The sequence below is a fragment of the Pogona vitticeps genome, chromosome 2 (genome assembly GCF_051106095.1).
Source record: "Pogona vitticeps strain Pit_001003342236 chromosome 2, PviZW2.1, whole genome shotgun sequence".
Classification (NCBI taxonomy): Eukaryota; Metazoa; Chordata; class Lepidosauria; order Squamata; family Agamidae; genus Pogona; species Pogona vitticeps.
In genome coordinates, this window is record NC_135784.1 from 100,578,537 (window position 1) to 100,604,778 (window position 26,242).

Genomic DNA, 26,242 nt, shown 5'->3' on the forward strand with positions numbered 1-26,242 from the left:
AATATACAGCCTTGTTGTACTTTCCCAATTTTGAACCAATCAGTTGTTCCATGACCAGTTCTAACTGTTGCTTCCTGTCCCACATATAGGTTTCTCAGGATACAGATAAGGTGGCCAGGCACTCCCATTTCTTTAAGAACTTGCCACAGTTTGCTGTGGTCCACACAGTCAAAGGCCTTTGCATAGTCAATGAAGCAGAAGTAGATATTTTTCTGGAACTCTCTGGCTTTCTCCATAATCCAGCGCAAGTTAGCAATTTGGTCTCTAGTTCCTCTGCCCCTTTGGAATCCAGCTTGTACTTCTGGGAGTTCTCGGTCTACATACTGCTGAAGCCTACCTTGGAGGATTTTGAGCATAACCTTGCTAGCGTGTGAAATGAGTGCAATTGTACGGTAGTTGGAGCATTCTTTGGCACTGCCCTTCTTTAGGATTGGGATGTAGACTGATCTTTTCCAGTTCTCTGGCCACTGTTGAGTTTTCCAAAATTGCTGGCATATTGAATGTAGCACCTTAACAGCGTCATCTTTTAAGATTTTAAATAGTTCCACTGGGATGCCATCACCTCCACTGGCCTTGTTGTTAGGCAGGCTTTCTAAGGCCCACTTGACTTCACTCTCCAGGATGTCTGGCTCAAGGTCGGCAACTACATTGCATTCAATTTTCTGTAACTTTCCTTATCTCCCTTGCATTTTGTTTCCCTTCTCTTCTCTGCTCTTTGTAAGGCCCCATTGGACAGCCACTTTACTTTCTTGCATTTCCTTTTCTTTGGGATGGATTTTGTTGCTGCCTCCTGTACAATGTTATGAGCCTTTATCCAAAGTTCTTCAGGCACTCTGTCCACCAAATCGAGTTCCTTAAATCTGTTCTTTACTTCCACTGTGTACTCATAGGGGATTTGGTTTAACTTTAGATTATACCTGAGTAGCCCAGTGGTTTTTCCTACTTTCTTCAGTTTAAGCTAGAATTTTGCTATGAGAAGCTGATGATCAGAGCCGCAATCAGCTCCAGGTCTTGTTTTTGCCTACTGTATAGAGCTTCTCCATCTTTGGCTGCAGAGAATATAATCAATCTGATTTCGATATTGCCCATCTGGTGATTTCCATGTATAGAGTCGCCTCTTGTGTTGTTGGAAAAGAGTGTTTGTGACGACCAGCTTGTTCTCTTGACAAAACTCTATTAGCCTTTGCCCTGCTTCGTTCTGAACTCCAAGGCCAAACTTCCCTGTTGTTCCTTTTATCTCTTGACTCCCTACTTTAGCATTCCAGTCCCCTAGAATGAGAAGAACATCTTTCTTTGGTGTCAGTTCTAGAAGGTGTTGTACATCTTAATAAAATTGTTTAATTTCAGTCTCCTCAGCAATGGTGGTTGGTGCTTAAACTTGGATTATTGTGATGTTGAAAGGTCTGCCTTAGATTTGTATTGACATCATTCTATTATTTTTGAGATTATATCCCATTACAGCTTTTCTCACTCTTTTATTGACTATGAGAGCTACTCCATTCCTTCTATGGGATTCTTGCCCACAATAGTAGATATGATAATCATCTGAGCTGAATTCAACCATTCCTGTCCATTTTAGTTCACTGATGCCCAGGATGTCGATGTTTATTTTTGCCATCTCCTGCTTGACCACCTCCAGCTTACCAAGGTTCATAGATCTTACATTCCAGGTTCCTATGCAGTATTTTTCTTTGCAGCATCAGACTTTCCTTTCACTTCCAGGCACATCCACAGCTGAGCGTCCTTTAAGTTTTTAGCCCAACCACTTCATTAACTCTGGAGCTACTTGTACTTATCCTCCGCTCTTCCTCAGTAGCATGTTGGATGCCTTTCGACCTGAGGGGCCCATATTCCAGCGTCATATCTTTTAGCCTTTTGTTTCTGATCATAGGACATTCTTGGCAAAATTACTGGAGTGGCATTGCCAGTTCCTACTCCAGGTGGATTGCTTTTAGTCAGAACTCTCCACTATGACCTGTCCGTCTTGGGTGTCCCTGCACGGCATAGCCCATAGCGTCTCTCTGAGTTACTCAAGCCCCTTCACTTGGCAGCAATCCATGAAGGAGAATTGATTTACTTAATCCCTGATAATTCAGTGGGCCTACTCTATTTGTGACTTAGTACCCTAAGCAATCCCTGGGACATGGTGGCACTGTGGGTTAAACTGCAGAAGCCTCTGTGCTCAAGGCCAGCGGTTCTAATATCAAATCCATGCGACGGAGTGAGTTCCCGTCGCTTGTCCCAGCTCCTGCCAACCTAGCAGTTCGAAAGCATGTAAATGCAAGTAGATAAATAGGTACCACCTCAGTGGGAGAGTAATGGCGTTCCGTATCTAGTTGCGCTGGCCACATGACCACGGAAACTGTCTACAGACAAACGCTGGCTCTATGGCTTGGAGACAGGGATGAGCACCACGCGCTACAGTTGGACACGACTGGACTAAATGTCAAGGGGTACCTTAACCTAAGCAGTATTTAAGCTAGTGAGGAAGTAAACATGCCTAGCATTATACTCTGTGTATCATTTACCTAAAATCAGTGGAGGTAATCTAATGTTAAACAAATGCCAGTAGTGTTAAAATGCTGATTGTATAAGACAGATATAATCATGGGTATAGATTCCTATTTCCTTTTTATAAATTTGATGGATTAGTAATAGTTCTCCATTACAGTCAATTATTATCTGTTAATGTAACCCATTACAATTAGGACTGTGTGTCTGATCAAGAGGCACTTGACAGCATGAGGTACCTGCATACCTTTGGTCAGTTGCTAGAAAACTGATTATACAGTCCATAATTGGCCTCATTCACTGATCATAGTCTGTTTTGTTTAAATTAAGATGGTTTTTTTCTTCTTTGGCAGCGGAAATTCTTGAATTGGCTGGAAATGCAGCACGGGACAACAAAAAGGGTCGTGTCACGCCTAGACATATCCTCTTGGCTGTAGCAAATGACGAAGAATTAAATCAGGTAAAAAAGATATTCCCACGTGTGAGGATTTCCTTTCTATATTCCTTTTCATTCTTTCCACAAAGTTGTAATTCAGGACTTTTGAAGTAGTTTGCAGATGGTCCTTTCTAATTACATGAATGGAAAATATATTATCAACTGTTGAAGTTCAAATTGACATAAAACCTCTATTTAAAAGCTGCTCAGATGTGCTCTTCTTCTTCTTCTTCTTCTTCTTCTTCTTCTTCTTCTTCTTCTTCTTCTTCTTCTTCTTCTACTCCTCTTCCTCCTCCTCCTCCTCCTCCTTACTGTTGTTTCTTTTCCTTTTAAGCTGTTGAAAGGTGTTACCATAGCCAGTGGTGGTGTATTACCAAATATTCACCCAGAGTTGTTGGCAAAAAAACGGGGATCAAAAGGAAAACTGGAAGCTATCATTACTTCACCCCCAGCTAAAAAGGCAAAATCTCCATCACAGAAAAAAACCACAACAAAGAAAGCAGGTGGCAAGAAAGGAGCAAGAAAGTCCAAGGTATCTTTCTCATTTATAGCCCTGTTGTAATTGGATTATTATTATTATTATTATTATTATTATTATTATTATTATTATTATTATTATTATTATTATTATTATTATTATTATTATTATTATTATCATCATCATCATCATCATCATCATCATCATCATCATCATCATCATCATCATCATCATCATTCAGAAGCAAGACAGATGTGCTCAGGGAGACTCACAAGTCAGGGCTGTACTGCTAGTACTTCCATATACTGTATGGGTTTTTGTTTTTGTTTTAATTTCTGGTTGGTTGTATGAAAGCCTGCTCTGTTCTACCCAGTAAATGTCACTAAGTCCCTGCTAAAGAGAACAGTGGCTCATACTGTACACCTATGACTCTGCTCCATTTTGTTAAGGTGAAGGTCAGCATTATGAACATTCTAGATCTAAGATATCAAAAGTGAGAATAGCTTTGGAAGCAGGAGTAGAGAGTTATCTTCAAGAGGCATGTTTACTGGTAAGAGAATTCCGTGGCCTGTTACTTACACCTGCTGGCATTGAGTCCATCTACCTATTCAGTGGCGAATATCTATAAGTAAAGAAGTTAGTGTAGGCATTTAATGTTTCACATCAGTTGCGTGACTTGGTAAGCAACAGCAGATGCCTATGCTGACTTTAGCAATTTGCCTAATTTTTGCATTGGATCCTAGCCATTTTGGTGTCCGGATCAATCAGCCCTATTACAGAGGGAGAGGCAGAGAGGACATTTTTTCTCAGTCCCCATATGTATAAAAAAGTGCCTCTCAGCCCACCTAGCTGGCTTTCAAGGGTCTGCTTGATTTGATTTTAGGGACCACATCATCCACAAGGCAACACAATTTTGTTTTTTTAATTGAGGGATAACCTGGCAATATATTTGACTGGAAGAATATCCTTTTTTTAAGCCACAATCTCACTCTTCTTTATGAAATTGGAAATGGAGCATCAGAGAGCAGAAATTCTGTGTCAGTTAGTCCTTTACCTTCTAATGCTGAATATTATTTGCTTGTAAAAGAAGTGTAATAGGTGAAAACCCAGAATGCTACTGGAGGTTCCCAAACACAGATTGATTTCTTTTAATTGCATTAAATAAGCAGAAATAATGGTATCAAATCTTTCAATATGTTTTTTTCTATCTGTTGCTTATCTGCTTTGGGAAGGAAGAGGCAATATTTTTCCTTACTTTTGATATTGTGCATTTAGAAGCCTTGAATCTGAAATATTCAAAGGTTTATAACCATCACTCAAAAGTAGCCTAAGATTTAGCAAGTTTTGCCTGTAGGATTCTGTTTATTCAAAAATGTCTGCCAGGAAGACTTAAAAAAAACTTACAAATGCAGAGCTGAACAACTTAATAAACATTATATGCATTATATAACACTATAAGGTTTGCATGTTCGTAGGTTTACAAACTTGTATTCAAACTGAGTGTGTGATCAGACAGAGAGAAAGGATTGCATCTGATCATTGCTAGGAGCTATATCCCCTAAAGTGATTCTTTTGAACATCCAGGAATCGCTCCAGCCCAGCCCTGAAAAAGAGTAGCCCTGTGGCTGGACCAAAAAGGACCAGCTTGGCACAGATTGGAGTCAGGCTGGAGGACTATTTCCTGCATGCTGTGTGGTTACTGGGAAATAGTTATAGAGGGAGCCCACTAGTTTCATTTATTGTTTAAGTGCAGTGGGAGCAAATCTTGTCTACATGGACCAGATGGCCTGGCGTTCCCTTACAAGATCCAAGGGGGAGTATGAACATTGCTCCCTCTTTGCTGTACCTATAGGATAAAGTGTCTCCCTTCCTATATACTCTGCATGGCCATGGTGGGTTTATTATTATTATTATTATTATTTGTTAGTTTTAGTAATAGTATTTTAAAATTGCTTTGATTGACCAATTGGTTCCTTTCCCACGAGAAGAAACAGGGAGAAGTTAGCAAATCAGCAAGTGCTGACAGCACAACAGAAGGCACCCCAACAGATGGCTTCACTGTCTTGTCCACGAAAAGCCTATTTCTTGGCCAGAAGGTACGTCTCGACTTTTCATTCAGAATATTTGTCTGTGTTGATTTAAACTTCCCTACCTCGGCAGTAGTTTGACATGCATCCATATCAGCAGTTCTCACATCTGGAGCAATGCCTCTTTAAAAACAATCTTCTTAAAATACCTATTATATAGAGTTTTTTTAAGGGGGAAAGTTTGTATATTTAAAAAAAACATACAGAGTTTAATAGATAAACGGAGTTACATGTACCTAAAACTTGATTACAGTTGTGGATAAGACTTCATATATTAAGATGAAGGGCTCACATAGAGAAGAAATTGAAGTGGGAGAAGGGTAGGGGTGGGCAGTTTCTCACCCAGCAAATGTTGTTGGACAGCCACCACCATCATCCCTAGCCAGTGGTGAGAATTAATGCAAGTTGGAGCCCCACAACATCAGGAGGGCCACATATTGCCTACTCCTGATTTTGAGGGACCCCTAGGATAAAGGGAACAAATGACTAACAGGGAGTCAAGTTTGTGCTCAATAGAAAAAGCAAAAAGCAAAAGCAAAGCATGCTGCTTATATACTGCCCCATAGTTAATGACGCAGGCTACACATTGCCCCCCCCCCTCCAGTGAGTTGGGTACACATTTTACCGACCTCGGAAGGATAGAAGGCTGAGTCAACCTTGAGCCAGCTACCTGGGATTTGAACCCCAGGTCGTGAGCACAGTTTTGGCTGCAGTACAGCAGTTTAACCACTGCGCCACGAGGAACAGGAAGGAAGGGAAGGGATCTGGGGAGTGTTGACAGAAATGAGTAATTTTGATAGCAGAATCTTGAACAGGAATAATAGAACTGAGGTGTCATCAGAAAGAGACCATTTCGGTCATTAAGGGTGACAGTGACCAGCAAAGGAGAGAAAGACACATGGTTAGCAAGCTAAATAGTGGTATTGGAGGCTGCTATAAAGAACAGCCACAAGTCACAGATTCCACTGACCAGAAGAAGTGCTGAAAACCAAAAAATGCACAAAAGTTCTCATAATCTTGTCCAACAGGAAGGAATGTTTTATTCTTGCAAAATTATCAAGGATTTCTGTCAACTATCTGAACTACAATATATCCATTGAATCAATTACTAAATGGAATGGCAGCATTTATGCAAATCCCACGAAGTCACTTCACTCTTCACTTTATGGACCGGTTTAGTTGTATTTAGCCTTGACTATCCAGCACCCCCTACAGCTTAGTTTGCATGCAGTGGCTGGCATCCAGTAGTAAACTGCAACTAGAGTAGCCTCATTGAATCTTTGGAGTTTAATGAGTCACCTCCTATGTATTTTCCATTGATACACTGGACCTGCTCTAGTTGTGATTTATAGCTGGATTTCAGCCAGTGTATGATATTTAAGCCCTATTCAGTTTATCAGTAGAATGCATGCATACTCTTAAGAGGTGGCACAGGACTGTGCATACTGGCCATCACCTCATATATGTACATGTGCACTGGCCCACCCCGTTCACATCTGACATCTCTGTGTTGAGTATGACGATTTGAAGGGAAATTTTGAGTTCATCTATTTGGATCAGCTTTGAAGCTTTGCCATAATTGCAAACCATTTTTCTAAACACCTGAAAAGGGCTGAGTTATATTTTGGCATGGCAGAGGTGTACCTCCCAAACATGTTTGCCTATTCATGATGTTGGGGTTCTTTAGAGTTCTGCCCTCTGTTGATTCTCCCTGATACCATCTTCCACATCAGCCTTAGGACCGGAAACATTTATCCTGGGGGAGGAAATAATATGATAGAAGAATTAAAAGAAAGAATCATTAGGTGGGGAATCACTGAGCAAAGTTTTCCCTTGTGAAGCCCCCTCCAGTCACATCATTATTATGAAACAAATATTTGCTCTCTAATGTGTTACTACTTACTGCATGAGCTGAAAAAAAAATCTTAAGGTTGTACTACTACTGCTACACAAACTTAATATGAAGACTGAAGTACAAGAAAATTACTAGTGAACACAAGTTCATTTTTATTTTATGTCTTTTTATTTTGCTCAGAGACTCTTGTTTTCTTCTTTATTAATTTAGTATTACATACTAAATTACAAATCTCCTTTTAGTGTGAGCAAAAGTAGATTTAAAAAGGTTATAATTCATTCATTTCACCTTTAGAGAGACAGAGAGTTTTGGGTTTTTTTGCACTGAGAAATGTTAATGTTTTCTACTAGCTGTCTTTCTGCATAAGTAATGTTAATATTGTGGCTGTCTATCAGATTCTAATGTTTTTATTGCTGATGTGCAATGATTCTCATACTTTGTCAAGCTACATCCATCAAATGTTAAGAGCTGCATTTGATTCTAATCATCGTTAGGAAATAACCTGCTAACATACAAATAATGATGTAGCAGTAAATATCTGGCATATGGTGGAGTTAGCATTCTAGCTATACATTCCATGTTGAGAATCCAAAGAAACAAGGACTTGATGCTATGTGCCCCAGAAGACCTTGGTCTTGCACCTCTATGCTGTCAGCTTAACATGGCAAAACAATTTTTAAAACTAGGAGACTTTCAGAAACAGACTGTAATTTTGAAGTTCCCCTGTATTGAATACCTATACACAATTTGAATGTCCCTGGAAGTCTTTGGGTCCTGGCCCATATATTATATTGAACTGATATATTAATTGGAAAATAATTAAGTTGTTCCTCGGACAGCCCAGTTAGGATATTTCATCTTTATAGCTTCCAACTGTATTTGTATACAGTGTGTGTGTGATCTGAGTATCTCATTCATTTCTACACTAGATAAAGTTACAGTTGCAATCTATTTCAATACATGGCCCATTCATAACATGCTAAGAGCTGAATTGTTGCACATTTTGATATATGTTGCAAAAAAAGCACATATAATGGTCTTTAAATAGTTTTCCTATGTGTGCTTTTCTTCCATATTAATTCTCAGCATATAAAGTTTCATGCCTCTTAATACTGTCCTATCATCAACAACAGTTTGGTGTGCCATCCCAATATTCTTCTCTCAAGGTGCCATTTCTAGTGCAAGAAAGCTTAGGGCTTTTGGAGAAATGATGGCATGGATGGGTAGCAGATTGTCAATGTACTTTTTCCAATTGCAATGGGTTTATACCATATACACTTCCATTCAGGCTAATATTTTTCCATTGTCAAGTGGGCAATTGCTGTACCTTTCCTTTGAGAAAAGAAATAGAGACACATGTATTTAACAACTATGTTTGCCCTATGTTTGATAAGATGTAAATCTATGATCTAGATACAAATTTCTTTCCCTCTCCTGGCCCTTTTTGTAACAGCTAAAGTGCAGATCTATATGCAAAAATGATGTGCTTGTCATGCTGGATTTAGTGTGATAGTCTTATGTTATAGTGCACATGTATGTGTCATATTGAAACTACTGGAGATTTGGTGTGTGCAGCAGTAAGCTATGACAAGTTCAAACATAATAAGAGATCAGGAATGAGCCACCAAAGTTAGCTGTGGGATCATATACCACTTCCTTTCCCTCAGCCGTCTCTGGGAAATTCCTCCCATCCGTATTACATGTGGTTAAGAATTACACTTCATCATCAACAGATTTCAAGGCTGCTGTTGCTGATGCAGGTACCAAGCTATGAAGCTGGTTAACAAATATTCATTGGCTAAATACAGATAAAGGTGACAGTAGAAGAGAGTTGCAGTACAGTTTATTAGCATACAGTAATGTGAGAGGAGAAAGCAATGGGAAAATAAGTAAAGTCACCTTCCTTCTCCGCAAATGTACTTATCCTGAAACTACTTCTCATTTAAAAAGAAAAAAAATACACAACAAAACAACAAAAGGTCAAACTTTCTTACTAGCCATGGCATATAACATGGCTATTATCCCTGTTTAAATGAGCACAAAGAATTAGCACTGGCAAAGAGCATCTAAGCCTGTAGCCCACTTCTCTTATGATTGCAGTTACAAGATTGCCTGATCACCAAGATCAGCTGTGGAGGCCCTCCTCCATGTCCCACCATGAAGAACAATTCATTATGTGGAGACATGGGGAGGGCTGTTTCTTCCATAGCACCCCAGCTGTGGGTAGCCCTCCCCTTGGAGGCTCAAGTTGACACAAACATTGGCATCATTTTGGCACCAAGTCAGGATGGACTTATTTATTAGAGCCTTTGGGGATTGAGGATCATAGCTGTATAGGTTTTAGTGCAATGGTTTTAATGTTTTAATTTTGTGCTGTTTGTGTTTAAATTTAAACATCTTATGTTTTAAAATTGTTTTAGACAGCTTTGTAACCTGCCCTAAGATCCTGTGATATGGGATAGAAATGTTTAGATAAATACGAATAAATGTATAAATAAGATTACCCTAATTATTTCCTGAAACTACTTCACACTTATATCTAGACCAAATATAATATTTTATATAAATGTTATATTTTATAAAAAAATAAAACAGTAAAAATTTTCATACCAGGGATTGCTTGTATCAAGGGCTTTGTTATGTCAACTGCCTAGAATTGTACTTTGATCCCAAAATATTTACTCTATTGTATACCTGCTTGGGACACGTGGTAGAAAAAGGGAATCAAGCACTAGTGTCCATTCAAGAAGCAGCATATGTTTTTAGTTACAGGAAATACTTGGAGGAAGAATCTCTTGATTGAGAAATTAAAGTGTGCACATCTGAGCAATTAGGTTTGTGTTTGCCCAGGATGATGTCTACAATACTGGTAGTTGGAACAGTTGAGGATGATTAACATTTAACTACTGTATTGCTTTAGTTTGTGATGTGTAGTGAAATCATCCTTTAACATTTTTCTTCAGTGTCATATAAGATTTTTCCCCTACCGCTTGGCAAAATGAATTGTCAAAGACAACGTTCAAATAGAAAATGGAAAAGGATTCTAGTAATCACTAGAGGGACATGAAATAATTAGAATGGATCAAAAGATGTTTATAAACTATTTTTTGTATAGTTTACATTAACTCAGAAAATTCATTCATTTTTAAATGATAGTATGATGTTAGGTATATCTGCTCAATTAAATTATTTTCTGTGACCATGCCAGTAGCAGATCGTGGAAAAGTTATTCTTCGGACTGCAACTCTGAGAATCTCAGAAGTTATAGAAAGCTGCCTTATAGTTAGAAGCTTGATCCACCTAGCCCAAAATGGTCCACTCTGGCTGACTGCAATGGCCCTACTGGATTATCCTTGTATGGTCTTCCATTCTAAATACTAACCATGTTTGACCCAAAATTGGAAGATTGAGTGTGTCCATGTTGCAATGGTGGTTTGGTTTGGGCCTGCTGCCTGGCAGATTCTGGGAGCTGAACTCCATAAAAGTAACTTTTCCACGCTGTCCTAGTAGGGAGTCAGGCTAGATGCTAGAAACCTAACATTCCTTTCTCTTGCAGATTCATCCCCATCAGGCATTAAAGCTTACTAAGCTACAGTCCTGATTGTGACAGATGTTTCCTCCCCATGTACAGCATCATGTTTTCAGTCCTCAATTTGAAACATATTATTTTCCTTTTGTTTGTTTACCAGTAGCTTCTTATGACCTGCCATTTATTTTTGCATATTTATTTGCTGTCATGCAATCCCCATCTGTGTTGCAGATCTTGCTTTGCTGCGGCTTCTCTGTGATTTCCCAACTGTCCTGTTGTTATTTCCCACTTCATGCTTTTCTTTTCAGCTGAACCTTATTCACAGTGAAATCAGTAATTTAGCCGGCTTCGAAGTGGAGGCCATTATCAATCCCACCAATGCTGACATTGACCTTAAAGATGATCTAGGTAAATGGGGGAATGGGCTGTACTAACTAACAGTCACTTGAAAATTATGGAATTCTTGTACTATTGTTCTGTAATAAATGCAGCGTATTTACAGCACAATCCTATACATGTCTGTCCAAAGTAAGCACTATGGAATTTTGTGGGGCTTACTTGCAGGTAAGTGAGTACAGGACTGCAGCCCTAATTTCTCAAAATACATTATGAAAGGATTATTGTATGGGCAACATTCTATACACAGTAACTGCATGGTGACTATAACCTAATACCTCACTTTGAAGTCACTTAAACATTGTTCCATAATAATCAGTGGTGACTGTTGGTTCATTTGGGAATGTTTCATGTATGGATTTTGAGGCCTGAAATAGTCTTTTATCTGTCTCTCTATATCAAGTTACTTTCAAAATGAATTAGTTTCTCCATTATGATTACAGGTTTCTATTTTCACTGAAGTAGGTGGGGATAAAATGTGATAGAGATGCAAGAGAAATTTGCTTTGCTCCTTCAACATTCTCTAGTTTAATTGAATCAACTTCCTTATCCTTCAGTTGTAAACAAATATTATTTCAATATTTCAGTGTCTATGTTTGATTTGTTTTTAAATACTGCTTTTGTTCAAGAGGCTTTTGTACTGCTTTTGTTCAAAATTATTGCAGCACCTTGGAGACTGAAAAATTATTTTCATTATGAGATTTTGAGGATTACAGTCTAGTTCTTTCAGATACATGAATGAAACCATACATTTGACTGCGGACAAATTGCTCATTTTCTCCATGTTCATCTATCTATTAGTAGAGTCAATGCATGACCAAAAATGTTAGGACAGACTTGATCCAAGTATTCTGGTTTTCCCCAGTTACCTCATATTTAAATAAAATAATTATAAATAAGCTATCAAAAGACAGCAATGTCTTTAACTATTTATGAAGGATTTATGGCATAGTTTTAATACACATCTAAAGCATGTGGCTTTAAATCTTCATTTAGAAAATAAACATAATTCATTGCAAAAGGACAGCTGTTACAGTAGGCATCATGGACTCAAAAGGAGGCACTGTTACATGTGCTGAGGCAACAGAGTAACTGACCCCAGATCTGCTGGGTTTGAGAGCTTAGGATAGGATAGGGAAACCAGTCTGACAGGGGAGAGGTGCTCTGACAGTAGAAGGAGGACAGTCACCTCTGCCTCATGGATATGATTTTGCTCCTCACCATTGCTCCTCTAGGCTAAAACACCCAGCAAAGCTGCACCTTTCAGTCCTGTGCCTAGGTCAGTATGGGCTACCAGGTTGTGGAAATGACTAGCAATCTACTAGTTCACTCTCCCATCATCTTGTTTAGGATAGCTGCCTTAACTCCCACTGAATTCATTGGGCTTACTCAAAGGTAAGTGCATATATGTACACAGCCTTAAAGTAAAATTGATTTCATAAATTGGCTGGTTCATGGCTTTCTCCCAGTGTGTGAAGACTATTAATACTTTCTGTGGAAAATAATGAAGAAAAAAAAAACAGAGCATGTTTATCATCAAAATGGAGAAACTGGTTTTTTTTGTTGGACTTGATTCAAACATAAGATATTGCTATAATGTTATCTAAAAGTCCAGTTTTACAGGTTTCTGCCAGGTCAAGAAGGTGCTAGCTGCTCTTCATATTTCCTTTTTCAAATGCTTGCAGTGTCTTTGACCTTTTGATCAAATGTTAAAATTGATGTATTCAGTGTTTCTGTACTTCCTCCTTTCATTCTCCCCTTTTCTCAGTACACATCTGTACAGATTTTGGGTTTTATTGTTATTTTTGGCACATATTTTGGAGTTAAAAGGTAGGAAAACAAGGATGTTGGTACATGCATAAATGTAGGTCCTGTTCTGGGTCTTTGACCAACATGGTTGATACACATTTGTTTACCTGTTGTAGTTGCAAGTTGTTCAGGCTGACATTGCCACGATCGACAGTGATGCTGTCGTTCACCCGACAAACTCTGACTTCTACACCGGTGGTGAAGTAGGTAATGGAGAGTTCAGTGCTGCAGAGTTTGTATGTGTATGCATGACCAATCAGCAGCAACAAGCTTGCCCTTGCTTTGCAGATCTGCATTCTTTTCTCACTTCCAGCAGTCCTGTCCAGTTCAAAACACAGAGAGTGCGAAGTTGGTTTAAATGCAAAGATCTTCTAACCATGATCTACATTGCATAATCAGTCATTTTCGTCCACTGGAACCTTTCTTGCTTAGGCCACACTGTGGTTAATGATATCATGGGGAAAAGGCTTGCTCTTAGCATGCTGTAGCAGCATACAGGTACAAAGCAAGTGGTGCATTAATGATGTACCCCTGATAGCAGGTAATCTGATACAAGATGGTTCTCAATTTGCAGCACAAACATTAGCTAGTTCAATATAGTGGGGTCTCTACTTAAGAACTTAATCCGTATTGGAAGGTGGTTCTCAAGTTGAAAAGTTCTTATGTTGAATCTGCATTTCCCATAGGAATCCATTGAAAACCATTTAATCCGTATCTGCTCTTTTCCGTCCATAGAAACTACAGTGGAACCTCTACTTAAGAACTTAATCCGTTTTGGAATGGTGCTCTTAAGTTGAAACGTTCTTAAGTTGAAGCAAAATTTCCCATAGGAATGGACTGAAAACCAATTAATCCGTTCTGGCTGTTTTTTTTTTTTTTTGTTATGTAGAGGTGCGTTCGTACATTGAAGCATTAGTTCCCATAGGAACTAATGCAAAGCTGGTTAATACGTACTCTACCACTAGGGGGAGAATTTTTTTTAACCTAAGATGACCTAAGGTTAAAAAAAGAGCAGGAAAGGTTTTTTTTCCTGTTCTTATCTTGGATTTCTGTTCTCAAGTAGAAGCAAAATTTAGCAAATGGAGCTGTTCTTAAGTTGGATTGTTCTTAAGTAGAGACTTTCTTAAGTAGAGGCCCCACTGTAGTTGTTCCTTCACCCTGGAATTACCTGGAGAACACTTTAAAAATCCTAATAGAAGAACAAAAAACAAAAAAAGCCCACAAAACCTCACATCAAAGTATAATTACCAGAATTTGTATAATCATTGAATTGTAGATTTGGAACATAAGCAGTTCATTCCCCTGCTAGTGCATACATTTCCAGTTTCTTGGGGGAATATGGTATAGTTGTTTAAACTGTGTTAAGAGTAGCATTTGGAAGATTGAGGATCATTTTCCCATTTGACAATGAGATTATGTATGGTCAGTCACTCACTCTCAAACTGACCCGCCGTATAGGGTTGTAGTGAAAATAAATGGGAAGAATGAGAAACAAGTTCAGTATATGCCCTTGAGCTCACTTGAGAACAGGCAAACTATATGTGTAATTAAAAAATGATTACTTATAAAATTTAAACAAACATGTATTCATAATGTTGGTATGATTACATATTTGCACAAAGGTTATATTCCTTCAGATCTGAGCTAGAAGTACTTTAGGAATTCTGTGACTAAATCCAATATCTCCACTATTGATCATATTCAGAAGGGTGTCATTTAATGCATCATGATAGCACTGGAGACAAGCTAGTTTAAGTACAGAATTGCAAGTTCAAAAATATGTGGATTACAAATCAATAGATTTTGAAAACTATACCTGGAAATTCTTAGCTCCATATATGTGTCATTAGCTATAATGAGAAGGCTGATTCGGGTTCACTGAGCTGAGCCTCAGCTACAGAAGAATACCAATCAAAGTCAGACAAAATGAAGTAGCTCATACAGTGTGACACACTTAAGCTTAATGGAAGTTTGTAGGCAAGCAATTGCATTTAAACAAGGTGCAATGGCATAAGTCCCATAAAATCAGAAAATGTGCTAAATATAAATGCCTTTTTTGATGTCTTTGTTCACCACTTCGGTATGATATGTATCTCTTCAATAATGGAAGCCTTGCTGAAAGGTTAATTTAGAATGAACACCAACAGCTGTGGAACCAGCAGTGTTCTTTCACTGAGGTAATCTAGTTGATACAGATCTTTTGAAGATTAAAGTCTGTAAAAAGCATTCTTGAAAAGCCTCATGATTTCTTGAATTTCCCACATGCATTCTAAAGATATGTGTAGAAGAAATCCACAAATTCCTTAAGACAGTTCTATCTTTGAAATATCCAAGTAATACGTATGTTTCATACATATATGTTTGACATTTCCTGAGTCTTTCTAAAAGGAAAGGGTTGCTATGTACACTCACCGCATAAAGAGTAGAATGCTGTAGTTACTTTCCTCACATTGCATGTTTTGTCACCCTCTTACATGTGGAGGATGATGAGTCTGAAGAGAAAGAACTCCACAATTGATGTACACATTCCCCGGTCCTGATTTGCATGGAGAGTGCATACAGATAGTAGAGCTCGCTCTCATCAGATTTGTCAAACACTCCCTACTCTGCACGCACATTTAATGATAGGACGGCATAAGCAACAACAGAGGAGAACAGGGCTAGACTGCTCTGTCCTTCAGGTTGTGACTGTGCACAAAGTACAATGCTTGAATAGGTCTGTAAACATTAAATTCTCCTGAAGGTAGAAAGAACACATCTTACAGGTGGTAGGGATTGCCGGTAAAGTTGCAACTTTGGGATCAGTTTTTCATTATCTGCTAGGACAGTCGCTACTTTATGGAAAATTGTCTTTGAAGCAGTACAGGCAAAGTGAGTTATGTGCCTTAAAATAATGGGTTGGATTCTAGACTGTGCCAGTAATACTTATTACTGCTGAAATAAGGACAGGTGCCAGTTATTTCAGTGGGACCTAAATGTGAGATCATCTTGATCATTTGTTAAAACTGCAAGTTTGGTCTAATGAAGAAATGTGTTTGTATCAAATTGTGGGAGTGGGTTGGAACCTAGTTCATTTCAGTCAGTAGTATACAATCTTTTAATTGCCTGTGACTGCTGGAAGGAAGAAAAAAAATGCACACATGCTTAGCTTCAAATGATTAACTTTTATCCATAGTAAGGCCTTTCTAACCGCAATATGTGTTGGGGGAATATTTTGGAATCTTTACAGGCTTGAATTTTTGCCTAGGCTCTTGTCACCAATGTACCAATGCCTGCTTTGACAGCATGAAATAGTGTATTTCTTCTGTGGGAGGAACACATATATTTGTGCCTGTGATGAGCAAAGACATGTTGAGCTGGAAGTTGTGAAGCAGGACTTTAGCAAGAGCCCCTACCAAAGCAATGTAGTATAAAGAGTTAGTACAATATGTTGTTTCTTAGGTGCAGCTGGCCGTGCTAAAGTACAGCTATGACATACCTGTCAACATTAAATATTACATCCATTTTAAAGTCACATTTAGGGCTGCTAGATTTTGGAGTGTCATTAAAGGTCAGGAAATTATAAACTATTCCGTATATTATTATAAATATTACCACTATCGTACTGAAACACCCACTTTCTGCCCAGGCACCTCAGCACCTGTAGCGATCTCTGATGTTGCTGCGTACATATGCTGAGGGAGTAACGTAGCCATGCACATGAATTTTTTACATTTAAACAGTTCAGAGACAATCAGAATACAAGAGGAAAAGCCAAGCTGGACAAAGAAAACCAGGTTAGGTTGGCTGTATGATGTGCCTGCATACTAATGTATTCATCATGGTAATGAAATGAAACTTAGAAAATCACCGCTTTGAACTGTCTGGAAGAAATTTGTGCATAACTGGAATCAACCAGTCACCCATTTAAATACAATTTAAGGTGACCTAAAGATGCATGGTTGTTCCAGTCATTTCATGGGTTTGAATCTGTGTCTGTTCCTGAATGGTATAATATTTTTGCTGGAGTATATCTAGACACATATCTAGTCATCTTTGTTAAAGTGGTGTATTTGTCCCTTACTGGTAGCCTTGGAATTCTTAATTGTTCAGATTCCCTGATAGTCACAGTTCCAAGGAACATTTTCCATTAAGATTCCCATTGGAACCTGTCTTTTAAAGAGTCATACCCTTGGTCCATCCTGGTCACTGCTGTCTTCAAAGACTGACTCTCCAGGATTTCAAACAGGTGTCCTTCCTTCCAACCCCACTTGGTGAAAAGGCCAGTGATGGGACTTAGAACCTTCTGCATGCAAGGCATGGCTCTATTACTGAGCTATGATCCTTCTCTGCTATGGAGAGTATGATGTAGCTTGGCTATGAAAATACTGAAACCTTTTGATTGGGCTTATATCCTATTCTTCCATCAGGAACCTTAGTTCTGCTGCTCCCAGGCACCCTCCTGTCCACATCAGCTGCAGTGGACTATATCAGTTACACTTATCAGTGTGTGAACATATCATACAGCCATATTGTTGAAGCTAGGTAGGCCTGAGTTTGTTCAGCCCACCCGGGAACCCTAATAAATAAACATGAGAGGCATGATGCATTCAAGGCTCTTTAAAGGCAGTATGGAAAGGAAAGAAATAACATACCTCTAAAGAATACATGATAAACCATTTAGTTAGAATGCTTTTTTCAAATATTTGCACAGTAAAACAAGATGAATTAACAGCTTGTTAAACTTATACATTTTTTTCTTGTCAAATAATATATGATGCATATTCAGTGGTTCTTGTGCTCTTAATTACATATATCATTCATTGAGCATAAAATACTTGCATTTCCATCAGAAATTCTTTCCCCTCCTATATTGGTAAAGCAAAATCCATTTCCCAAGGTACAACACTCAGATCATAGGCATGTTTATTTGGAAATAAGCCTTGCTGAGTTTATGCTAGGAATATATAGGGCTGCAGCTTGAGACTATGATCCAAAGGGCATCTGTTCATTTGAAATAAGATTGATTCACTTCCCAAATAACGAACACTTAAGATGAAGCTGCAGGAGTTAATTTGCAAAGCAGTTCAAAGCAATTTCTAAGTTCAGAATCAATCCAATATCAATGTCATTGTTTCCTTGCCTTGCTAACTTGTATAATAATGAAGTAAAATGCAATGTGATTTGGGATGCTCAGCTAGGAAAAGAACATTATGGGCTACTTTTTGATCTCTTGGTATTAAAGTAAATCTGCAAAATAAGATCTAAACCATTTAGTGGTGGACTGCCTTTGCGCAACTTCACCTGTAAGTTAAAGGATGCAGCTCCTTTCACATGAAGAGTAATAGTGAAGCTTCTGTAGCTGCAGTTAAGCAATGCAGTGGAGGAATATGTTCCATAGAGAATCTCCTTATTACTGAGGCTCTTCCTCTTGGTTAAAGGTGATTCAACAAGCTGGGCAGTTGTCAAGTAAAGCAGCTCGCTGCACTCACAAGACTGTTTCACTCCCGGGGGCCACCTGTTGGGGTCAGGGATGAAGATGAGGTGAGTTTCAAGTTCTTCTTATAGCAAATTTATCTTTAAAGCAATCTGTAACGGAAGGGGGATCACACCCTCTAAGGGACAGGATTGATGTGTCAGTCATCAGATGCCACCGAATGAGCATATTCTCAGGAACATTGTCTAACTCCTGGTGCAGAGGAAGCAGCTAGAAATGTCACTGCCCTGCTGGTTGACATTGAGAATTGCATCAGAAAATATTTTTGGACAGATTAAAAAAAAGTGGGTGGGTTATTCTTTTTTAAAATAGAAAGAGTGAGAGAAAGAAAGGGAGTAGTTTGGTCTAGTCCCCAGAGGTTTAGATCTTACTTTGCAGTCCCCCCAAATTTTTGCTCAGCTATTATATACAACGTATGTAACTATCATGAAGCAATAAATAAATGCTCTGGCAGATATGGAACAGTCACAATTCTGTCCTCACACAGGAAGCACTTTGGAGAAGAAAGGTGGAAAAGAATTTGTGGAAGCTGTTGTTGAACTTCGCAAAAAGAATGGGCCACTGGACACAGCAGGAGGTACAGCTTAAATTTGTGGGAAACAGGGAAATTTAAATGTCCATGGGTGTCACAGATCCTAGTCTGGTTGAAATTCATTACAATGGTGCCTCGCAAGACAAATGCCTCGCAGGACAAAAAACTCGCAAGACAAATGGTTTTGGCAGTGGGGTTGATGACTCACAAGACAAATGTTCCTATGGCCGTGTTTCGCAAGACAAATGTTTTCCGTTTTTTGTTCCTGCCTCATGTCTGCTGATTTTTAAATGTTTTTCTATGATGTTTAAAAAGTTAAAGTTTTTTGGTTGAAATTTTTGAAATCATCTGCACAATATGTATGGCTTTAAAGAGCACTTAATAAACCCTTTGTAAACCAAATTTGACTTTGTTCTGACTTTTTTTTGCCCATAGGAACACATTAATTAGATTTAAATGCATTCCTATGGGAAAACGCGTTTCGCAAGATGAATTTTTCGCAAGACATTAACTGTGGAACGAATTACATTTGTCTTGCGAGGCACCACTGTATTTTGAAAATAATGAAAGGGTTATACATACCAGGCCATTTGTATTTAGTTTCTGAAAACCTTCTGGGGTTTTATTTAAGTGTACACAGCTCTAAAAGACCATGAACACCACTATGAAAATAGTGTGTGTAGCTGTAATGGGATCCAGGGGGCTGTGAATTTCATTTCTGAACCCACTAAAACTACCCTTCCTTTTGTTAGACCATACTTTAGCATTGTGTATAAGCACAAGCAATATGTATGTATGCAGTTGTGTGACTTATTAAGGAAATAGCCTTTAGAGCAGAGCAAGTCCATTAAGTTCAAAGAAGTCACTGCAGTAGTAAAATTACATTTTTCATACTTTTGTTCTTCAGAATCTCAGGTAACCAATATTTGCTTCTTCCCCCCCCCCCAAAAAAAAAAACAACACACAGCTGTGGTCAGTGCAGGTCATGGATTGCCTGCTAAATTTGTGATCCATTGCAATAGCCCTACTTGGGGTGGAGACAAATGTGAGGAGCTGTTGGAGAAGACAGTGAAAAATTGCTTAGCTCTGGCAGATGAAAAGAAACTGAAATCAATTGCATTTCCTTCCATTGGAAGTGGCAGGTAAGGCTGGCCTATTCAACTTTTGCTTCTTATTTTCTTCCTTCTCTTAGGTACATGCATTTCTACCATTACAATCCTCCCAAACTATTCTTCTTTTCTTACCTAATTTACCGCATTCCTATAATTTCTTCTTACTTGTAGAACCAGGCTGCCATTTTCTAGCAGGGCAAAACAAGCAATCGCTAAGCACCCATATCAAGACTCACCTCATTCCATGAAGGGATGTGAATTCTGAGATCAGTCTCTGACTCCACAACTTTATTTGGCTGTTGGGAGACCGGTCATTAATTCAAGGGAAATAGCGGTTGTAAGGAGTATAGCTGACACCCAATGAGCCTCTTGTTAAAATGTAACATGTGAATTGTATAAGATGACCACATTCTAAAGGAAACAGCAGTGTAATGCTTTGAGAGGTCTTTGAATAAGATACCTTATGCCACGTTCAAATTTGTTACTGAAAAATTATGACTTCGAAATTTGTATTTATAGAATGTCAGACCTCTTAAAGAATCAAAGTCCTTGTTGGAATAACCTGCAATGACAATGCCACCCAACAATGATGCCATTTACTGTTCTGTCTCAAGAAATACTGTTCTGCAAAGATGAAGAAGTCCTACACTAAATTTTTTATATTATGGGCTATCATCTACTTGTTATAACACCATAGTCGTCACCACAGTGATGAAAGTGGAAGACAGCAAGTCATCCGAGTTTCCCCATGGCATTTTGCCAACACTCCACCTATCTATCATCCACCTTTACTATTAAAATGATATCATAGTTAGACCTCAGTTTTTTGGCAATGAGTACCAAGCCAACTGTATCATTCATTTGAGGAAACAGCTAAAATAATTAAATATTGAACAGTGTGTAGGGTAGGGAATCAACCATTACACAAAGCATAGATGCAGAGCCAGTACTCACACTGTTCCACTTGATGTATAGTGTTAAACTTAAAATTATATGAGCTTGTCAATCTTAGATTGGCTTGTTACTAACATCTTCATAGAAACATTTTGAAAATCTTCCTGCAAAAGAGCAGGAAGGTCTCAGTTCTCATATAAACAATAAAGCACTACAAGAAGAAGGTCTAAAATTCCATTGTGTGTGGCAGGGGGAAAAGTTTAATAGCATTTAAATCAGAGTGGTGCTTTAAATGGAAATGTGTTTCTTTGAAGTGTAACATACCCATCCTGCCAGTATAGTTCAAAAGTAATAGCTTTTAAAAAAAATTTTAAAAAAATCTGAAAACATGAAGAGTTTCTAATTGATTTCTCTCATAGCCAGCACATGTACAGAACTAGGAGAGACATCTGTCAAGCAGACACTACTCACTAGACTTACACAAGTACTCCATTCATTTTTATAACTAAAGAATGGGTTCACATGGTGGTGTGTGTGTGTGTGTGTGTGTGTGTGTGTGTGTGTGTGTGTGTGTGTGTGTGTGTGTGTTTCTAGGAGGGTGGGGAAGCATTTTATAGAATGTAGCATGCCAGATGCTCTCCTAACTCTTACTTTGTTATTCCAAATGTGCAGAGTGGCAGTGCAAAAGAAACTACCATTTATGTGTGCTGGGTTCAAAAGCAACGGTTATAGTCACTTCAGTGTCAACACGCTCTTTATTCTGTATTTCTTTAAATGAGTCATTAAAAGACTCTGGCTCAACGCATTTCGGCAAAGCCTTCTTCAGGAGCTGAGCATAACACAAAGCCACACATTAGATATTGAATCATTCAGAGTTTCTTTTTTTTTAAAAAAATCATATATATGATTGTGTGTGTGTATACACACACGCACATACATACATATATACACCTGGATTGGGACTCTCAACTTTATATTAATACATACATTTATACTAAGCACATTAGGCATGATAAAATATATTAAACAGAATATCAAACACTTACCGAGCTTCTTTATACTTTCTGCGCCTTTCTTTGGTCTATATCAGCTCCAAAACTATTTAAAAGTGTTCAAAAGTGCAGGCACTAGGAGAGGAAGCACTTGTACACAGCTGTGCAGAGTGGCGAGATAACCAGCCCACCAGTGTTATAATAAAAGGAGAAAGTCTATTTGTTCATTTAACCCATGATGTAGTCAGGCAGTGATGGTGAACCTATGGCACGCGTGCCACAGTTGGCATGTGAAGCCCTTTCTTCTGGCATGCAACAAGCCTTTTGAAGTGGCTGCAGCTGGGATTCCCCCTTTCCCTTCCTGTTCTGGGTCCTTTAACTTCCTGTCCATCCCCATGATTCCCCCTTTAACTTCCTGTCCATCCCTATGATTCCCCTTGAAACTGCCACTTCCTGTCCTGGTTCTGGTCTTCCAGGCGGCACGGCAGCCACTGGTTTCCTCCCCACCCCCTCATTTTGGGCACTTGAGTCGAAAAAGGTTTGCCTCCACTGTACTAGGGTGTTCAATTTCAGGTTCCAGGCAATTTCAGAATCCAGGCAATTATAGACACTTCAGTCTCAACATCAAACTTCAGCAAGGTGCAGTATTACAAACCCAACTTCTGTCTTGGTGCTAAAAACTAAGCAAGCACCAAAATAAAATATCTGAAACCCTGCTTCAGCTAATAGTGGTATCAGTATTCCCCTACGTAATGCATCCTTAAACTCAAGTGGACGATTACTACATGAAAGAGTCACAGGAGAAAAGTCTACTTTGATCTTTTCCTACCGAACTGATTTAAAAATTCTTTTTTCCTCCATTCCTACCCTTTCCAAGGACAGCAGTAAGTTTTTTTTAGTGTGGTTTACCCTGAATATATTTTTTATGTGGGTTCAACATTTCCATAACAAGATCAAGCCATCTTTAGCTGTTTTCATATAGCATAAACTGGATTTTTAACAATGTTTGCTGGCCTCCCTAGATGCTCTAGGACAATTAAGACTAGCTCAGAAAGTAAGAGAATAAATGACCATGTGTCTTGCCTGGCTAGAAGAATATTATTACAGGGTCTAGCTTGGAGAGTTGATCCCTGCTGTTTAATCGAGTGAGGAAAACTCCATCTTTGGAAGTGTGGAAAGAGGGACAAATTCCTCCTGCAATCATTTGAGAAGCTCATTGTACTCAGAAGTAAGCATCATCACATTCAGTCATCCTTACAGAAAAAATTGTATATAGCATTGCAGTCCAGTTATATCATTAGAAACCATGTCAGCTTTCATCTGAGACTTGAAACATGTACTTTTTACCATTTCCTCATACTCTAGGCTTTGAGATCTTCTGGGAACAGTCTTCCTCCAATCCCACCACGCTCAGACACCCATCGGGTAGTGATATGATGGCTGTCTTAGAAGCTACTTTCAAGTCTAGGTGTCCTTATGTAATCTCCTCCCTGCTATCCTTCCAGTTTTAGCTAGGCCTTTGGCAGTTAAGCTGGCTTGCTGTGAAGGGATGTTTAAGAGAGCATTCTTTATCTTATTGATGTGTTTTTAAAAGGGTTTTAATGGACTGCACTTTCTCTTCTATGTGTTTCTGAACTTTTTTTCATGTAAATTGAATTTGTTGTGTTTGCTTTTTTACATTGTTACTTGCTCTAGTCATTCTTTGGAGAAAGACAGCATATACGTCCATTACATATAAATTATATATTTAAGTTTATAAGGGGATTATTATATGTTTTTTGGAAGGAGCGGCGATGTCAGTAACAAATTTATTGACCAGATGTTCTCTTCTTGTCTCTTTCCTCTTCCTCTTCCCTATATTCTCTCTTAGGAATGGCTTCCCTAAGCAGACTGCGGCCCAGCTGATCCTGAAAGCCATTTCCAGTTATTTTGTGTCCACAATGTCCTCTTCAATCAAGACAGTGTATTTTGTGCTTTTTGACAGTGAGAGTATAGGGATTTATGTGCAAGAAATGGCGAAACTAGATGCCAACTAAGCCTAGAAAGAAAACAATACCTGCCTCCTTGTCTATCCCCCTATCCCTCAAATTCTTAATTCTCCATTGTGAAACAGAGCTCCCCTTATTTTAAATCGCTGCTCATCTAGGGGAAATAAATGTGGGCCTCTTTTTTTTTAACTTTCTAAAACATTTTTATGTTGGCACTGATAGTTGGCATCACTGCTGTTAATGCACTGTATTCCAGGCATTGTCTGAATTTAGTGTAATCTAGGAGATTTTATAGTTTTATTTTAATGAAGTATTGGATTGATTCAGAACGTTGTTAGCAGTACATAGTCTTCTATTCGTGAAAGAAACCGGCAGACCCTATTTTGTAACTGTGTTGTGGTGCTTTTATCAAGTGGCGTTCCTTTCTCATTTTTTTAAAGGAGAGGGGAGAAAAAGATGCTACATATCTAATTTGTGTTTATTTCTTGTCTTAATGATGAATCCAAGAAAAAAAGAACACTGTTGCCCTTAATTATATTTGCAATTTGGAATTTGTGTGAATTGATTTAGTAAAATGTTTGAAATGGTCTGGTGGTGTCCTATGATTTAATGTTTTGTAAGCCTTTGGCAACTGTGTTTTAGCATTTTGTAGATACTAATCTGAATGATCAAGCAGTGCACTTACATTTCAATATAATCTCTCTCTCTCTCTCTCATTTGTGAGGGAAAACTTCTGTGGCTGAAACTCCCTCTCTGCAAGCAAAGACAGAATCTCTTGTGAGCAAAGGTTGCTTCATAGATATATGAACCACTTAGTCATCTAATATTTGTTTTGACCACAACATTGCAATTCTGGGAAATCCAAAGTTTTCACTTGAAGAGTTGACAACCTTGGAAGGGTTGTGGGATTGTTTTCCATGCAAACTATTAAAACTAGGAATGGTGTGTGTGATTTAAACAAAAACATAAGCGCCAAAGAACCACATCTGATTTTGAAAGATAGTTACTGTTGGTATTGTTAAATAGTGCAAAATGCTTTGGGCCTGTTTAAAATGGGAGAATATTTTGGTGGAGAAAAGATTAGGGAGTTGGGGGAGGAGCCTACAGAAAGAGTGTTGGAGGGACACATGTGGCTCTGGGTCTCACTTTGCCCACCCTTGGTGTAGCACATTCAGAAACTTTGATTTCAGTTGTTTTTTCTTGTTGCATTCCTAGCCAGACATTTCACCACAATCGCACATTAGCTACTAGCAGATAGTACTCCATTGGAAAGCCACTGTTATTAAAAATGGATAGTTGAATTCCAGCATTGTAGCAACCTCATGTCAGTTTGTCATCATGAATATAAGAAAATATTTGCAATTTGAAAAATCCTGTGAAGTAATTACCTTCTTTGTGGTCTTCATTAATTCACACAACTGAGTTTGCATGCCTATATTGAACATCTTTGGAATCTTCTAGAACAGCCATTCTCAACTGGTGCCATATGGCCCCCTAGGGACCCTGGAACATTTGAAGGGGGCCAAAGATTGGAAACAATGCTTCACACAACATCATATAAAGGTTGTTATGCAATTTATAAAATCCTGATTTGACCTATTTTTCTTTCATACTGTGTTTATCAAAAAGAGTTGAGAATGACTGTTCTAAAGCCTGCATGCACTCAGAGCTTTCTCCTTCATCCTTGCCTACTTTGCATGTCCTTTTCACCCCAGTCTATTTGTGTCTGCTGCAGTTAGCAACATCTCAGAGCCTAGAGTCTTCTCTTTTTTTACCACTTGTAATTATTGCTCCTTCTAGCTGTTCTTACCAGTTTTCGTGAAGGCTTTCACAGCTGGGATCTAATGGTTGTTGTGGGTTTTTCGGGCTCTTTGGCCGTGTTCTGAAGGTTGTTCTTCCTAACTCTGAGTGCTGTCCTCTGAAGATGCCGGCCACAGAGACGTGGCGAAACCTTCAGAACACAGCTAAAGAGCCCAAAAATCCCACAACAACCTTACCAGTTTTACTTATTTTCTTCCTTTTTTTCAATCCTTATGCCTAAAAGAAAAAAAGTTAGTTGTTTGTTATTTACAGTCTTAACTCCCATCCCCTTTTCCTCAGCAGTTTCCATATCATTTTATGACCACTGTCACCTTAATGGAAAAGTG

General features: G+C 38.6%; 1 protein-coding gene across 8 annotated transcripts in view; it reads left to right on the forward strand.

Moving 5' to 3' along the window:
* The window catches only part of MACROH2A1 (macroH2A.1 histone), a 65,343-nt gene extending 40,660 nt beyond the window's left edge, over nucleotides 1-24,683 (forward strand). For 2 of the 8 annotated variants that reach the window (XM_078385716.1, XM_020782661.3), the window contains exons 3-9: nucleotides 2,865-2,971; nucleotides 3,282-3,479; nucleotides 5,414-5,521; nucleotides 11,205-11,304; nucleotides 19,065-19,154; nucleotides 20,077-20,251; nucleotides 23,978-24,683. In XM_078385716.1, coding sequence (XP_078241842.1) covers nucleotides 2,865-2,971; nucleotides 3,282-3,479; nucleotides 5,414-5,521; nucleotides 11,205-11,304; nucleotides 19,065-19,154; nucleotides 20,077-20,251; nucleotides 23,978-24,143 — 944 coding nt within the window. In that variant the 3' untranslated portion in view covers nucleotides 24,144-24,683. Of the gene's footprint in view, nucleotides 1-2,864; nucleotides 2,972-3,281; nucleotides 3,480-5,410; nucleotides 5,522-11,204; nucleotides 11,305-13,217; nucleotides 13,309-19,064; nucleotides 19,155-20,076; nucleotides 20,252-23,977 lie in introns of all 8 variants that reach the window. The other 6 variants (XM_078385719.1, XM_020782664.3, XM_020782659.3 and 3 more) reach the window with 3 other exon arrangements.
* Nucleotides 24,684-26,242: the final 1,559 nt, after the last annotated feature.